General features: G+C 48.9%; 1 protein-coding gene and 2 long non-coding RNA genes across 10 annotated transcripts in view; 2 read left to right on the forward strand and 1 right to left on the reverse strand.

Moving 5' to 3' along the window:
- LOC147571054 (uncharacterized) overlaps positions 1–3902 on the forward strand; it is a 43057-nt gene extending 39155 nt beyond the window's left edge. Inside the window, 3 exon segments of the mRNA XM_086696666.1 lie at positions 2018–2067; positions 3598–3652; positions 3732–3902. Of these exon segments, the coding sequence (XP_086552792.1) occupies positions 2018–2067; positions 3598–3652; positions 3732–3902 (276 nt within the window).
- Positions 3903–8196: 4294 nt separating this feature from the next.
- Positions 8197–17484, reverse strand: LOC147571057 (uncharacterized). 7 transcript variants are annotated; one of them, XR_015247751.1, is made up of 5 exons: positions 17468–17484; positions 13865–13997; positions 12319–12911; positions 9997–10424; positions 9411–9885 (listed from the first exon to the last, which is right to left on the reverse strand). It is a non-coding gene; the product is annotated as an uncharacterized LOC147571057 (long non-coding RNA). The 7 variants fall into 7 exon arrangements; XR_015247750.1 differs by lacking the exon at positions 17468–17484 and adding an exon at positions 15917–16049; XR_015247749.1 differs by lacking the exon at positions 17468–17484 and adding an exon at positions 14186–14317.
- Positions 12911–16292, forward strand: LOC147571058 (uncharacterized). Of its 2 annotated transcripts, none has more exons than XR_015247758.1 (3): positions 12911–13071; positions 14354–14553; positions 15912–16292. It is a non-coding gene; the product is annotated as an uncharacterized LOC147571058 (long non-coding RNA). The 2 variants fall into 2 exon arrangements; XR_015247757.1 differs by lacking the exon at positions 12911–13071 and adding an exon at positions 13983–14097.
- Positions 17485–17522: the final 38 nt, after the last annotated feature.

The raw sequence follows: 17522 nt of genomic DNA on the forward strand, positions 1-17522 counted from the left end.
GGGCTCTGTGCTGACAGCTCAGAACCTGGAGCCTGCTCTGGATTCTGTGTGTGTCTCTCTCTCTCTTTGCCCCTCTCTCACTCTTACTCTCTCTCTCTGTCACTCTCAAAAATAAATAAACATTGAAATGTTACCTTTTAGTATTCAAATCAGTGGACGAAAATAAATAAATGGTAGTAGAACAACTGCTTAATTATTTGGGAGGAAAATAACAACAGATCCCTATTTCTCACCTTAAAAAAACATATTTCAGTCAATGTAAAAAAAGAGAAACAAGAACCCGCCCAAGTATTAGAAGAAAATAGAATCAATACTTTTATGATCTTGTGGTGAGAAAAAGCTTTGTGACCTGATACCACATGCAGAAACATTTGATAGATTTGATCGTCTTGTCTGATTTATGCTTGGAATAAACCAGACATCTGATTTAATCCCCACAGTCCTGTGAGGATGATATCACCATCCTTCTTTCATACATAGAAGGGGATCAGCTTAAGGCCCCTGTGGCAAAACCCAAAGCAGAACCCAGCTGTGCCTGCAGTCAGCCTGTCTCCTATCCCACGGTTCCGTCTCCTTCACGATAAAAACACTGACAAATATTTGAAACATTGAAATTCAGTGAAAGCCCTTGAAAGGATGAATATATCTCATATGAAGAGAGTTTTATAAATCAACAGGAAGAGGACAAACAATCCAGGGGATCAAGGGGGCAAGGACTACGATGAACAGGAGGGTGTGGACAGTCCGTCACCATATCTGCCTCATGGCTTATGGGACATGGGTCTTGTTAACAAGGCCTTTTCGCCTCATGGTATAAAAACAGTCTCTGATATTTTCTTCTGTACTCTTATAATATTTGTTGTGATTTATTTATTTTTAATCTGTATGGAATCTGTGTGGTGTTTTGGTACGGTCGAGGTAGGGGATCTAACTTTTTTCCCTTACGTAAAGATCCAGTTACTTTAAAATCTTTTATTGAATGGTTCATTCTTTCTTCATGGATCTAAAATACTATTTTTATCTGGACTCTATTCTATCAATCTGGTTTTCTTTTCCTGTATCAGTATCACGCTACATACTTAACTGCAGTTGCTCCGTAAGAACGTATTTTAATGTCTGCTCTGTGATCTTCTTTTTCATACAGTTTGTAGCTATGCTTGCACATTTTCTCTACCAAATGTCAGCTGGCCAGTTTTTGTTTAAAAAACTGTCTTGGGATTTGAATGGGATTGCCTTGACTTTGTAGGTTAATTTGAAGGGAACTGACATCTTTACACTATTCTGGGAAAATAGTGTCTCACATCATGTATTCGTTTCTTCTTAATGTCCTTCAGAAGAGCTTTAGTGTTTTCATCTCATAGGTCTTACCCATTCTTTGCTAAGTTTATTCCTAGGTACTTTATGCCTTTTTATTGATCATTGTAAATGGGATAATTCTTCCGTTTTTTGATTAATTATTTATGGAACATAGGAAAGTCATTGAGGTTTACATGTTGATCTCTTGATTTTCTATCTAGCCATCTTACTGAATTCTCATATTTCTTCCAATAAAATTTTAGTTGATTCTCTTGGGCCTTTTAGTTTGTCTGTAATTTCGTATGCAAATACGTCTTAGTTCTTCCTTTCCACGACTCCATTTTTTCCCAGTGCATCAGTTAGGACCTCCTCAACACCAATGAATAGAAGCAGTGATAACACACATCCTACTCTTGTCCTTGACTTTAAAACAGTGCTGCTGTTTAGGTTTCTGGTAGACACTTTTCTTTTCCTCCTCCCAAGAATTTTTATTAGGAATTATCTGTCGAATGTTATCTGAGACAGTCAGTAAAACGTATTACCAGCTGCACACAAGTTAGGTGTTATTGAAGAGTCAAAGGACTATTAAACAAATTCCTGTCCTAGGAAAAGTTATCCTCTCACTGGGTAGAGAAGACCTAAAATGCAAAGGAATGAATAAATATTTGGAGGGAGTGGTTATTGTGATGGGTAACTGTGATCATGTTCTCTTCCAAAACAGATTCATTCTCATAGAGCAGCAGCCAAGGAAGGTAAAGAAGGAAGCTCAAGGTAAATATTAGTCTGGCAATCGTTACAGTAGAATTTTAGAACTAGATTTTCAAACTCATCTATTTCAATCCCCTTGTTTTACAGCCAGGAAATCACCAAAGGCAGAAAGAATACATATTTGGCCTAATGCTTTACCTGGATCCAGCAAAGTTAGCTGCCCAGCCAAACCCGAGTTAGAATGGGACTGGCACAGAGCACCTGCTCACTAGACCTTTAAAGAAAGATCGTGGGGGGACGGGGGTGGAAATGTTCAGACCCGTTGCTCTTGGCGGTGGGCATCGGGCCTGGCCACAGACCTTCTCAGAGGCTCTGGAGAAGGGATAGGGAGGGCCAAAAGTCGTGGGGTGAAGGGGCTAGTCTTCAAGCATGATGGAAGGTGGAATACATGAGTCCGTCTATAGAGGGAGGGGGAAACTTCCTTCTTCCTCCTTCTGGTTTTCGAGGCCCCGCTCTCCATTCCCTTTATCCAGACCCAATAGAATTTGAACTGGGAGAGACCTTAGATAATCATTTATCTCTTCCTTTTATAATAATGAGATGGAGAAGGAGAAAAGGAAGATGTCTTGCCGGACGGTTGTATCACTAGTACCACTAGAACCAGAAAGAAGATGGTTCCTTTCCAGTTGGGCACGTCTCTGACTACACTGTTCTTGGGCTGTGAACTGCATTTTATGTCACAACTCAGTGCACACATACCGTATAGACATAAGTCCCTTCTAAAACAAACTTACCATACACTCTGATTCTTTCTGTTCTGTTTTTTTTTAAGTTTATTATTTATTTGGTGGGGGGGTGGTGGAGCAGAGAGAGAGAGAGAGAGAATCCCAAGCAGGTTCTACACTATCAGCACAGAGCCAGACACAGGGCTCAATGTCACAATCTGTGAGATCATCACTTGAGGCAAAATCAAGACTTGGGCTGCTCACCTGACTGAGCCACCCAGGTACCCCCTATTCCGTTTGTATGCAAAAAGAGTATTTTGTGTTTTAGCGCTAGCCGTGTGTTTTAAGGTGATTTCACGACCCACTCCCTCATCTGCCTGCAGTGTGACAGTCAGTGAGCTAGATAACTGCTGGTTGGACTCAGGCATTCACTCGGTGCGATTCATCTCGTAAGGCAAAGCAGCTAGGAAAATGGAAACACCTCCCCACCCGCCAGCAAATGATGCCTGGGAGGCTAAGCCTGGCGGGGACGGATGTAAAATGCTTCTGGAGAGAGTTAGGTGCTTCTGCCGTGTGGTCACCCAGTTTGTTGACTGCACAAGGGCACTTGGCCAAGGGCCAGAAGGGGAGCAGGGTGAAAATCCTGCCTATACTTCATGTCAAGTTACATACAAAGGTCTCCCAGGGACACTGTGGGGCCATTATGGACAGACACAGGACAATTCTGAAAGCCCAGCATGTATGGAATTATTTCTGAGATCCCAGGTCTGTGTTGATTTTGCTTGCTAATAAGACTAGAGAAATACATTGTGAGAGGCATGGAAAATGGTACGAATCACTAATTGTCTGTGTGTGTGTTTCCTTCAAGGGGCTTCTTTGGATCTCTGCTGCGTAAGAGATGCTCAAAGGAAAGTGACAGTCAGGTAAATCTGAGGAGGATAAAGTACCGTGGCTGGAGAAGGCAGGGGAAACGGACCTAACATTGTCCTTTCTGTTTTCTAGGAGGGCTTTTTCTGGAGAAGGCGGCCACTTTGGCTTAGGGACATGTACAGACCTCTCAATGCCACACGCAAGAAAAACATGGCACAGAAGCTACACGACAAGGATTCTTCTCATTAAGATGAGATTTTCCACATGGAACTAGGGTACGTGATTGGGGAAGATTTTCTCTAAAATGAGGCAATTATGAAGAGTTGAATTGTTCCTTTCGAGAGTCAAAGCCTTGGCATTCTTCTCCTTTTCCCAGGGAGCCTGGCAAAGCCACAGCAGAGAAGGCCACAGATTCCACTACTGAAGAGCTGGGTGACGAGAGTGAGACACTATGTGAGGTTGTCACAGAGTGAACGCCGTCCTGCCTCAGGCCACCTACAAAGTTTACTTTCCGATACTCGCTTCTCAGCATTGCTTATAAAATACTTTTTCTTCTCATATTGAAATGTATAAATCCATAACCAATTCTAGCCACGTGGTAAGGAAGTAAAACGTAAACAGTTCAGAATTTATCTACAGACAACAGGGGCCACGGGCGAGAGAAGCAGGACTGAAGCCAGAGTCCCTCGTGGTAGCCAGGATTTCCGCAAGACACAAATGGGCAAAGTAGGGTGAATGGGGCGTCTTTCCCTCATTTCCCTGATACAGTCAGTCTCTGGAAACCGGACAACGTATCTTCAAGGGGCTTAGACTATTAAGTTCATTCACAGCTTATTCTGGTGCTCTCTCCCCTGGCTCACCAAATACCAGTTACTCACAACGCGCTTGACCCCCTGCCCGTAGAGGATCATCTCTTTCTGGCCCCTCCGTGAGGTCTTTGGGGTTGCCAGAGTATTTGGATCGCTGAGCCTACCTCCACTGTCGGGCTGAGGCCTGTCTGTCTTCCCAAGAGCTCAAACTCAGACACAAAATGTGTAGCGGGAAGTAGGGTGTTCCTCAACCTTACAAGCTAGTAGACAATTCCCATTGGGTTTTTGTGTTTGTTTTCTTTAAAAAAAAAAAAAGTCCCCACCCTCAGAGAGCTAGCAGGGAGATGCTGGAGGGTTAGAGTAAAGAATGTGTGAGAGCAGTAATCACCCAGGACTGCCCTGCTCAGGCCTTTATTTCAGAAAACTTATTGGTGGGGGCACTTCCTGTTCACCTGTACCACACTAGCCTCTGCTGACCCCACTGAGGGTCGGATGCGTGCGGCTGGGCTCTCTCCAGTTCAGCCCAGCACCGCACCTACCACTGCTTTCCTACCCAGCTCGGATCAGGGCTGCACGATTCCAAGAGATAATGCAGCACAACGTGCAGAAGACGCAAACATCCCTCCACTTCTGCAGAGGAGGGCGTTAACCAGTCACATTTGGGATGTTGGGAGGAGTCGGGGTGCCTGGGTGGCTCCGTCCGTTGAGCATCCGACTTTGGCTCAGGTCATGACCTCATGGTGTGGGAGTTTGAGCCCTGCATTGGGCTCTCTGCTGTCAGCACAGAGCCCACTTCAGATCCTCCGTCTCCCTTTCTCTCTGTCCCTCCCCCCAGCTCACACACTGTCTCTCAAAAATAGATAAACATTAAAAATAATGAAGTCATCTATACTTTCTGAGTAAATGAATGACAGATTTTAGAAAAAGGACGTCGAGTCAAAATACAGTAGTGAATAAAAGAAATCCTGAATGAACAAGGTTTGATCATCTCTTTTCTTAATGTCTGTTTATTTTGAAAGAGAGCAAGGGGGGAGGGGCAGAGAGAGAGGGAGAGAAAGAGCCCCAAGCGGGCTCCGTGCTCAGTGTGGAACCCGATGCGAGGGACTCGATCTTACGACCGTGAGATCACAGCCTGAGCTGAAATCAAGAGTCGGATGCTTAACCGACTGAGCCACCCAGGCGCCCCTGACAATCTCTTTACATGCCCCCAAATAAATGCTGGTGGCTTAGCGATAGGTGATGGAATATGGCACCAACCGCTGGCCACCAACAGAGTCCCTCGAGGGGACAGTAGGACTGGGGCACAGCCCAGCAGATTTGGCAGGGTTGGTAGGAACGGTTCCAAGCGGAGTGATTGGCCCATCAGTGCCTCTTCGGCTCTATTAGTTTGCTGCTGCTGGGCAAGGACACCTGTTCTCCGGGTGCCTGCTCCCGTTCCCCCAGCGTTTTAGTGAGAATGGCCCCCAAGTGTCTGTCTCGGTGTGGTGACTTCAGTGAGCCAACAAATAACTGTGTTGAAAGCACAAGACTAGAGAGTAACAGTAATCGGAAGCAGCGGCAGCAGCTAGTTCACTATTTGCTTACTTGGTGTCAAGGCCTGGGTTGGGCGTGTTGCAGTCTTAATTTCGCCCAACAGTCCGTGAAAACATACTTTATTATCCCCATCTGGCAGATAAGGGGACAGGGCTTAAAGGATGTAGGTAACCTGTTCAGGTGCCCAAAGCCGCAAATCCAAAACTGCCAGGTAGGGGTTTAATCCAGGCCTGTTAACTCCAAAGCCTGCTGACGGTTATACTGCCCTGCTGCAGGGTGCAGGGGTACAGAGACGTCTAAGCCATGGTTACCATCAAAGAATCAATAATTAGAACGATGAGGATGGTGGCAGCTACTGTTTGTTGAGCACCTGCTTTGAGCCAGGCGCAGTACCAGGCCCTGTAGTCACTCTTAGGTCACAAGGGCAGAAACTCCTCATGCCAGCCCAAACTCCTTAATGAGCTGGGTGGAGCGGGGGCTGGTGGTGACTTTTTGAATAAGAGAGGTGGACACAGAGACAGAGCTGACGAGAAACCAAGAAGACCCATCTGTGCATCGTTGGGCTTCCCAAAGTGTGGGCCGGGATTCCAGGCAACTCCATTCTCCTATTTTGGAATATTTCCATTAGCGCAAATGTGGTTCATAGAGTGAAGCTTAGAAAATGTTGTTTCTGTAACACTACCTCAAATTTGCACAATACTTATTAGTCTCAAATGCTACCCTGCCATATTTTAATTTTTTTTTTAATTTTTTTTTCAACGTTTATTTATTTTTGGGACAGAGAGAGACAGAGCATGAACGGGGGAGGGGCAGAGAGAGGGAGACACAGAATCGGAAACAGGCTCCAGGCTCTGAGCCATCAGCCCAGAGCCCGACGCAGGGCTCGAACTCACGGACCGCGAGATCGTGACCTGGCTGAAGTCGGACGCCCAACCGACTGCGCCACCCAGGCGCCCCTCTTTTAATTTTTTTAATGTTTATTTTTGAGAGAAAGAGAGAGCGTGCGGGCAGAGAGAGAGGGAGACACAGATTGTGAAGCAGGCTCCAGGCTCTGAGCTGTCAGCACAGAGCCCGATGCGGGGCTCGAACCCATGAACCACGAGATTATGACCCTCTCTGCCACTCCTCCACTCGCACTCTATGTCTCTGTCTCTTGCTCTCTCCAAAATAAACATTTAAAAAAATTTTTTTAAAACAACAATAAGCATTTATTCCTCAAAAAACATCTTTTTTAATGTTTATTTTGAAGAGAGAACAAGAGAGAGAGTACAAGCAGGGGAGGGGCAGAGAGGGAGACATAGGATCTGAAGCAGGCTCCAGGCTCTGAGCTGTCAGCACAGAGCCCAATGCGGGGCCCGAAGCCATGAATGGTGAGACCATGACCTGAGCCAAAGTCAGACAGACGCTCAACCAACTGAGCCACCCAGGCTCCCCATTCCTCAAAAGTTTTGAGTCAAATTTTTGGGAATAGCTTGGGCACTTCTGCCCCTGGGTCTTTGGTGAGATTCTCAAGATACCACAGGGCTGCAGTCACCTGAAGGCTTGACTGAGTCGGAAGGGTCCACTTCCAAGGTGGTTCACTCACTTAACATGGCTGTCAAGGGGGTTGGAGGGAGGCCTCAGATCCTTGCCATATGAGCCTGCCCACATGCTGTTTGACTGAATGTCCTCACAGCATGATGGCTGGGTACCTCCAGAGTGAGTGAGCTGAGAAAGAGAGACAGAAATGACAGAAGGTAGCCTTCCTATGACCTCACCTCAGATGGCACAGAGCAGCATTTAGCAGTGACTTAGTCACTAAATCCAGTTCCCATTCAAGGGGTGGGAATTTAGACCCCAACTTTTAAAGAGAGAAGAGTCGGGGTGCCTGGGTGGCTCAGTTGGTTAAGCGTCTGGCTTCAACTCAGGTCACGATCTCGCGGTCCATGAGTTCGAGCCCTGCGTCAGGCTCTGGGCTGATGGCTCAGAGCCCGGAGCCTGCTTCGGATTCTGTGTCTCCCTCTCTCTCTGCCCCTCCCCCGTTCATGCTCTGTCTCTGTCTCAAAAATAAATAAACGTTAAAAAAAAATTAAAGAGAAGAGTCAGAATTTGTGAACATATTTTATTTTTTATTTTTTTCCAGCACTCATTCAGTAGATCTTTATATTTTTTCAATATATGAAATTTATTGTCAAATTGGTTTCCATACAACACCCAGTGCTCATCCCAAAAGGTGCCCTCCTCGATACCCATCACCCACCCTCCCCTCCCTCCCACCCCCCGTCAACCCTCAGTTTTGTGAACATATTTTAAAACTACCATAGCCAGGAAAACAAACCATTCTAGATATTTCAAACACACACACACGCAAAGGTTATACAAGCAATTGGTGCTCACCACTGGTGGGGCTCGCGGTGGTGAAGGTCAGGGCCAGGGGGGAATCGCACCACTAGCTCTCAGGTTACTTTACCACAGTTGCTTTCCATAGATTCAAAGTTGCTGCTGCCACTCAGTCAGGAAACTTCGGGAAGCCACTGCTGGGGTCACTACAGCCCCATGGCCCCAAGCCTGACTGGTGGGGAGTATGGACTCCAACATTCAGCCTGCATGTCTGCTGCTGCAGAGGAGAAAAGCATGGCTTCCGCCTCCTTCCCGCCTTCTAAATCTCACACAGGTACGCTTTATTGGCAGAATTCTGCTGCCGAGGGAATCTGTGAACTATGGTTCGTGGGTTTCCAGGACCTGCAAAGAAGGGGCTAGAAATGGGTGTCAAGAGCCAACCAACATTATCCAGCAAACCCCTCCTGATGGGTGGGTGTTCAAAGGCTTTGTAAAAGGGGGGTGGTGTCCACATGGAGTAACCTGGTGGTCGTGTTTCTAAGTCAGAAACCCTGAAAGGTGTCATTCTAGCTGGGCAGCAGGTGAGGTGCTGGATGCTGACGACATACACTCATTCCCAGAGGTGACTGGAGAAGCGCCTGGAGTTGATTCTTAGTTTCATCTCTGGAACGTTCTCACTGGAATTAAAGCTGGATGGACTATTGGCAATGCGGTATCTGAGAAAACATAGCCCCCATTCAAAAGGGCTGCCAGAGAAAAGATCTCCACAGGGAAACATGATTTCTCAAAATATAGCCTTTGGACCTCTATACGCAAACATCCCTGGGATGCTTACTTAAAAAGCTGATCCTGAAAATAATTTAATTTCAAAGGCTGTTGGGGCACCTGGCTGGTTCAGTCAGTTGAGCGACCGACTTCGGCTCAGGTCATGATCTCACGGTTCTTGGGTTTGAGCCCCACGTCGGGCTCTGTGCTGACAGCTCGGAGCCTGGAGCCCGCTTTGGAGTCTGTGTCTTCCTCGCTCTCTGGCCCTCCCCCACCCCCCTGCTTGCACCCTGCCTCTCTCTCAAAACAAAATATTAAAAAAAAAAAATTAAAAGGCTGATCCCGCACACCTCCCCTGATGAAGATAAACAAAAGCAGACACTACTTAAAGTAATCCAGACAGAGTTCAGTCAGTAACATAGTATTGCAGTGCCGTAGGGGAAAGGGTTCATCGTGAGCAGGCACCCAACTGGGAGTATTACAGAGGTGATGGGGTATTTCACAGGGAGAATGAGGGACTAGGGAAGGGAATGAGTGGGGGCTCTATAATCAGAAGTGAAAGATGACAAAAAGCAGGAAGGGACGCTGGCCCATAGGAGACCCATCTGGCTTTGCTGACACTTCTCAGAGTTAAGCTCCTGCCCTCTCACAGAAGCTGGGAGACAGGGGCCCGATCTTCAGGCGTCGGCTGGACTAAGCAGCCAATCCTTTAGACAGCCGGGAGTTTTGCAGGCAGGCACTTTAAGGGAGGCTAGAGTCCTACTAGGGATGCGGCCACGAGCTGCCAGCAACCATGCCCGTGGTTGTTCAAGTCTTCACAGGCCAAGCAAGGTTGAATCAAGAAGAGGGCTCGGAGGAGCCTGGCGAGCATTTGGAGAAAGAATCTGTCACCCTCCGAACCCACATGCCCACCCCTCCTGAGCCCATCCCCCAAACAGAGGGACCACTTTGACAGGCCTTTTTATGCTCACCAAACTACTGAAGTAGGACAAGGCGGACGGGGAGGTGGGGGAAGCAGAGGTTCTCCGGCTTCTTCAGGGCTGGAGGTCAGCAGGGATCTGCGAGCGGGAGACGAAGGGCAGAGCAGATTGAGGATGACCAGGAGGCTCCACTGGATTCTTAACCTGGGAGTCCCGACTGGTCATGCTGGCGGGCTCCTGCCCCCACGGAGGTCAGGGCCTCTCAGTCCTGAGGAGCACCAGGCACGACCAGCTCTGGCTCCTGTGGTCCTGGTGGGGGTATGTTGTTGAGACCTGGGGGATGGCGTGGAGCACCAGCTGGGGGGCGGGAGCACACTCATTCAAGAAGAAGAAAAGTCCCGAGGCCCGAAGCAGAGGCAGGAATGGTGCTTAGGCTGCCTGTGTTCCAGGGCAGTGGCAGAGAGCGGTCTGGCGCCACCCTGTGGAGGAAATGAAGATTTCAACAGTACAAAGGCCTCATCTGGATGAGGGCTACACCCCAGGGTGGTAGAGCAGGAAAACAGAAGGAGCCTGGCTCCCTGACATAAGAGCCACCGAACCAGCCCCAGATCCAGTACTTAACCGGATTATCATATGAGAGATCAAGAAGCTGCTTCTTAAAAAAATTTCTTTTCAATGTTGACTCATTTTTGAGAGACAGAGACAGAGCATGAGCGGGGGAGGGGCAGAGAGAGAGGGAGACACAGAATGTGAAGCAGGCTCCAGGCTCCGAGCCGTCCGCACACAGCCCGACCCAGGGCTCGAACCCATGAACGGCAAGATCATGACCTGAGCCGAAGTCAGACACCTGACCGACTGAGCCACCCGGGTGCCCCCAAGAAGCTGTTTTTTTTTTTTTTCAACGTTTATTTATTTTTGGGACAGAGAGAGACAGAGCATGAACGGGGGAGGGGCAGAGAGAGAGGGAGACACAGAATCGGAAACAGGCTCCAGGCTCCAGGCTCTGAGCCATCAGCCCAGAGCCCGACGCGGGGCTCGAACTCACGGACCGCGAGATCGTGACCTGGCTGAAGTCGGACGCTTAACCGACTGCGCCACCCAGGCGCCCCAAGCTGTTTTTTAATTTAACCCACTGTTGGGGCGCCTGGATGGCTCAGTCGGTTAGGTGTCCGACTTCAGCTCAGGTCAGGATCTCACCGTTTGTGGGTTCAAGCCCCACATCGGGCTCTGTGCTGACAGCTCAGAGCCTGGAGCCCGCTTCGGACTCTGTGTCTCCCTCTCTCTCTGCCCTTCCCCCACTCAATCTCTGTCTCTATCTCAAAAAGAAATAAACACTTAAAACCAAAAAGAATTAAAGGGCGCCTGGGTGGCTCAGTCGGTTAAGCATCCAACTTCAGCTCAGGTCATGATCTCGCGGTTCGTGAGTTTGAGTCCCACGTCGGGTTCTGTGCTGTCAGCCTGTCAGCGCAGAGCCCGCTTTGGATCCTCTGCCCCACTCTCTCTGCCCCTCCCCCGCCTGCACTCCCCCCCCCCCCGAAAAAAAGGATTAAAAAAAAAAGAATTAAAAAAAATTCACTTAACCCACTGTTGTGTCGGGTCTCTACTGCAGCAGCTGAACCTGTACGTAACCTGATAACGGAGGGAGTCCATGTATCTGTTATCTTTTGCCACAACAGTGCTAACTAATAAACCATCCTCAAAACTCAGGAGGCTGGGAAACCGATTCTCACAGGTTGGCCGTTACCGCTGTACTTTAATGCCCTGCTGGCTGGATCGGCTCGGCTTCTCGCTGCTGGTCCTGTCTCCCTGCGTTGCTGCCGGGACCCAGGCTGAAGAGGCAGCGGCTACCCAAGAGAAGCGGAAGAGAGCAAGCACTCTTGCTCTCTTTGAGCCTAAGCACGGAACCAGCCCCAAGCCCCAAGCCAGGGATGGGAAAGTACACTGTGGCCACGAGGAGACACAGCAGGAGCGGGGATGCGGGGAGGGCCCATAATTCTCTCTCCCAGAATGTGACAGAGTCGTGGGTTAGAGGCTACGACACGGTGGCCCTGCTCTTCTAGGCGTCACCTACGAATGGCGCGGAGTGAAAGATAGCGTCCGTCCATGTGAAGACTCAACCGCAGTTCTCTGTTAGGTCAGGAGCCCTGACAAGACAAGAATCACATCTCCTTCCTCTTCCCAACGCCTAGTGCCAGACCCTGCCCTCAGGGCTGACTCGGGGATATTACTGGGTGAATCTGAGACCATTTCTTCACTCTCTGCATAGGATTCCTTATGTAATACAGACTGACCTCCTAAAGGTCAGCACACAGTGCTATGTGTTTGCCCCCAAAGCTGCAAAGGGACCGTGCCATTGGGAACTGAGATGTGTACCTAGGTCTGTCTACACCGCATCCTGGATCCACTGCCTCCCAGAGGGACCTCCAGAAGAAAGGACTTCTACAAGTTTAATATCGCAGACTCCACACTCCAAAGGAGAACCGCTTGAAGAGAGCCATGGTTGACGCTAAGGAATGCCACCATCACCACAGAATTCCAGGCACCGGGCATGTGGGTAGAAAGTATATTTTAGGGCAGTGACTCATGGTAAGTCGTTTCCTCCAGACCCTAAAACGGACTATTCCACGTCAAGCTGTCTCAGGCTCAGGCTGATAACAGGGCAGCCACAGGGGACCTAATGGGAGCTGCGTTGTCACGGTCCAAGTCTGTACACACCGCTTGTATAACCTGCCCAAGTTCGCAAAGACAATGTATCAGTCGCCGCTCTTTATGCTCCAAGTGAAAGAAATCCAACTAAAATATGCTTAAACCAAAAATGTCATACAGTGTATCGGCTCACATAACCGGGAAGCCTAAGATCTTAAAGCTGGCCGCATCTAGCGCTCAAACGTCATTCTCTCCGCAGCTGTCCCTCAGTTGTGCTTTCCTCCATGATGGCTTCAGGCTTCAGGATGCATGCCCCAAGACTGCAAAGATAGTCGTTAGTAACTCCAACTCTCCACTGAGGTTGAGCAAGCCTCATAAAGGAAAGCCAGTCTTCAAAAAGCCTCTGATTGGTCTGCTTGGACCCTGTATCTGGTAGGAGGAGACCCTGATTGGCCAGCCATGGCCACGTGCACCTGCAAGGTGGGCCTGAAACCAGTACTTAAGTCTCTGCTAGGGCACAGGAACTGAATAGAAAGTCAAGAGAGGGGTTGTCTCACGGCAAGTTGAGGGGGTGAGGTGACAAATGGAAGACCAGACATTGAGGCTAGATTGAACTAACCCTAAGCCTGAACTTTGAACAGGCTTTCACACGTTCATAGATGCTATTGTGAGTAAAACACAAATTCACTTAAGAGCAGGAGTGCCTTCATAGTAACTTTTGGTCTTTCTGTATTTTTTGTCCCAATTAATAGATATCGAAAGGATACCTACGATCACGAGCAGGTCCAAAGACCATTCTATTTTTTAATATTAGAAAGGGATTCTTAACTGCAGATTAAGAGAGAGAGTGAAGAAAGCAAGAAGAGAAGGGAGCCAGGAAAAGCCCAGCCCAGGAAGCAGCGAAGGAAGGTTCCAGGACAGCAGCGTAGGACAGGTCAAGGAGGTAGCCGAGGGGAATGGCACTAACTGTCATGCCAGAGCACTGGAGCGGAGTGGAGGAGTGATCGTGGCGGGCAGCACAGAAAGAGAAGGAGAAGAAATTAAACCCCGGGGGGTCGGGGGACAGAAACGAGTGCCATCGGACTACATGAGTAAGCTCTGCGGTGAACAATACTTGCCTAGTCACAATTCTGCAACCACTGTCACTCGTGGGGCAAGAGTGACAAAAGTAAACCCCAAGAATGGAATGGGTGGGGGGTGTTAAAGACCTAACTCCTTGCCTGTGTTGCCAGGACGTCCACAGACAGTGTCTAAAATGCATGAATCAGAGCACCTGGGTGGCTCAGTCGGTTGAGCGTCTGACGTCAGCTCAGGTCACGATTTCACGGTTCGTGGGTTCGAGCCCCGCATCGGGCTTTGTGTTGACGGTGCAGAGCCTGCTTGGGATTCTCTCTCTCCTTCTCTCTCTTTCAAAAAAAAAATTTTTTTTTAAATCTTTTAAATGGAAGAATTAAGAGCTAGAAACACAAGACAGGTGGAGATAAGCACCCGAAGACCCAGCGAGAGGTAAGGAGGACCGAGGACTGGTGAGCTGGCCCAGGAGGGTGGGGATGGTCGAGGCAAGAGGCTGCTGCGGGTCATTCTGTTTCCTCACCATTTCATTTCGTACTATTTGAACTGTAAACTACGTGTGATAACATTTGGGAGGCTTACAGAGTCCATTCTTTTGTCAACTGCACCTCAAAGCTGTATTTGTGTCCAACTTCATTGAGATAGAATTGACAAATCATTTTTATGAACCCTTTAAATCCGTTTCTTCAAGGAGAGTGGGAGGAACCAGCTTCCTGCAACAGAAGCCATGAGAACATTACCTATTCCGGTTTCAAAAGAAATGGTGGCATTAGTCCTACTTAGATGATTTCGGTCAGAGACCAAGTAAGGATACATCTGGGGTTCCAACAAGAGAGGCTCTCACTCCAGTGCTCAAAGACCAGTTAGAAAACGGAGATCTGACTGGACTGGGTAGGTACAAATTAGCCAAAACTGTAATAATAATAATAATAATAATAATAATAATAATAATATAGCTAGTTATCCTCAAGTGCTTACTTCAGACCAGAAACCGTCCTGAGGATATTATCTTCTTTAATCCTCACGGCAACTGATATTTTCCCCAATTTACAGATGAGGAACTGAGGCTCAGATAGTTTGGGGAACTTCCCGGAAGTCACACACTCTGGCCCCTCTGCCTGAGGCGAAGGGGCCTCAGAGTGTTGTGATTTACTTCTCTTTTCTAACCACCAATCAAACTTAGAAGTTTCTATCTCTGGTGCCATCTCGAGGGGCCTATGAAAACCACTGACTGTGGCAGTGGTCTCAGGCCCACACTTGCTGGGTTGTGCTGGGCCCCGCGCTGTCTTAGGGAAGGCCTAGAAAACGGTATGGGGTAGAGCCGGTATTCAAACCTAAGCATTCCTGGCTCCAAAGCCCACTTGCTCGGCCACTGAATTATGCTAGTTCTCCAGCTAGAATCAGAGCTGGGTGAGGATCCCACCCGTAGTAATTATGAGTTGTATGGCCTTGGGCCCCCAAGTTCCTTAACCTCTCTTAAGCCTGTTTTATCATCTATGCCATGGGCATAACAATGGTGCTTACCTTCAGGGTGGTTGCTAAGGATAAATCAAAATTCCTATCTGGCAACTAGGAGCCTCTGTTTTCCACACCTGTTAAATCCCTTGCCCTTCAGCTCCTAGGTTAAAGAGAGATCCTCACATTTTCTCACCCTTCAGATCCACGGGTGGGAGGGCAAGAGACAGAAAAGGTCTGGGCCAAGGCTAAATGCTTGGGCCTCATCCCAGAGTGACTCTCCAGGGCAGGGGCGGGGTTCAGGAATCGACACCTTAGACCCCCGAGAAGTTCAGATGCCTGCAGTTCTCCTGCCTGGCTTTGAATGACTATGCCTAGTGCTTGACTCTGACAGACCAGTGCCTTTGTGAGCGTCTGAGCCCTTCCTGCGCTGGCCTCCAGCTCTGTCTGTGCCTCCTCCCTTTCCCCATTGCCCAATCTGTCTTTATCTCCCCCTTCCATTCTGATCCCCCTCCTCTTACTCTGGCCTTACTTCCTAGCTTCCTCTCCACCTCTCCGTGCACCCTCCCCTGAGCTCAGTCTGCATTCCTACCCACCAGCCGTTTCTCTACCAGTCTCTTCGCCGGCATCGGCATCGCCCTTTCCTGTGTCCACCCGGAAGGCTCAGATAAAAGGTGCTTCCGCCAGGATAACCTTCCAGGCCTCTTCTCTGGCACCATGGCACTTTGCATGTACCTTTATTATTGCTCAAATAACAGGGTAATGGGAGATTTTTTTTTTTTTTCCGGCCTCAGACTACCTGGTGGACTCGTGGCCCATGAATGGTGGAAACGTGCGCCAGAGTAAGATGGAGAGAGGAAGACAAGCCCGTCGACTTTGCAGAGGGGCCGAGAGGCCTGAGAAGTAAGAGAAGACCAGGAGACGGGGGCTCCTGAAAAGATAGACAAGAGATTACCATGCGGGGTTCCCACAGCTTTTGCAGACAGCGGCTGCGTACAAATTCATTGGAAGAACTGAGGAATGTTGCTGGCTCCATCTGGGGGAGGGCATGCTTGTATCAAGACACTGATGCTCTTGATGTGCTATAATTATAACCAGAAACACTATCCTTTTGCCCAGGAAGCTGGATTTCCTAGTAAATTCCTTACTTTCCAAGTTGTTTAATGCTAAGATAATGCTTTGCTTCTGTGTCCTTATTTATTTATTTTTAATGTTTATTTACTTTTGAGAGGGAGAGCACATGCGAGGGAGGGGCAGAGAGACAGAGAGAGAGAGAGAGAGAGAGAGAGAGAATCCCAAGCAGGCTCTGCACGGTCAGCGCAGAGCCCAATGCAGGGCTGGAACTCACAACTGTGAGATTGTGACCTGAGCCGAAGTCAGACACTTAACCGACCGAGCCACCCCGGCATCCCTCCGTGTCCTTATTTCTAACTTTCTGTTCAACTGTTAACCATACTAAATGTACTCAGATTCATCTAGTCTAAAATCGAGGAGAGGTGGTTCTCGCTCCTAGAGAGAGAATTATTGAAGGGGCAACCCGCACACACTCAGGTGCCACATCTTCAACAGCTGGTTTTATAAATGGAAACAGGCACTGGGACCCCTTCTTCTCCCCTTCCCAGAAAGGCTGATGGAGAGCCTGGCCCAGATCAGTGGAGCTTTCTTCCAAGAACTGTCCCGTTCCCAGACCAGCCCTGTAGACACCCCCAAAGTCCCCCTGAACCTGCAGATAGCAGTACCTCTCCACCCCACTACTCACCCCACACTCAGGCCCTAAGATCCCATTTGACCTAAGCCTGCAGGTATGAAGTGTCCAAAGCACAAGACATCTCTCCCCACCCCCACCAACACACACTCTTGACCTTCTGTTCCGAGTCCATGTGAAAGAGAAATATCAACTCTACCAAGTAAAGGAAACAAACAACTTGCTGGCTAGATGAGAATAACCAGAACCTTAAGCTTCATGCCTGGGGGCTGACGGGTACCTAAAGGTGCTCCCTTGGTGACAGCGGTGATCAAAACCTGTATGCTTTTCCTGAGAACCACCAGGCGGGAAGCACCTACTGCACTGATGCCCTCAGGGAGGCAAAACTAGGGTAGACGTTATTGGTCCGATTTTACAAGTGGGAACCTTCCGGGCAGGAGGCCAACAGACAGCCTCAATGGTAGATAGTGCTGTGCCCAGGCAAGGTCATGAACCCAGAAGGCGGCCGGGATCTAGTGAGACGCAGACACTTCTGGGGGCGGGCAGTAGGACACGTTCCGCCCGACACTGGTGGGCTACCCCGGTGGCCTCGCCTCTTCGTGCGCATCTCGGGTCGCAGAGTCCCCAGCCTCCCAGATCACTCACCTGCTCCGGGGCTGGTGACTTGGGCTTTCCCGAGCGGTGGCCCCGCCCCGAGGCT

This window comes from Puma concolor, unplaced genomic scaffold (genome assembly GCF_028749965.1).
Source record: "Puma concolor isolate L17-30 unplaced genomic scaffold, mPumCon1.1.hap2 unalloc_scaffold_69, whole genome shotgun sequence".
NCBI classification, from domain to species: Eukaryota; Metazoa; Chordata; class Mammalia; order Carnivora; family Felidae; genus Puma; species Puma concolor.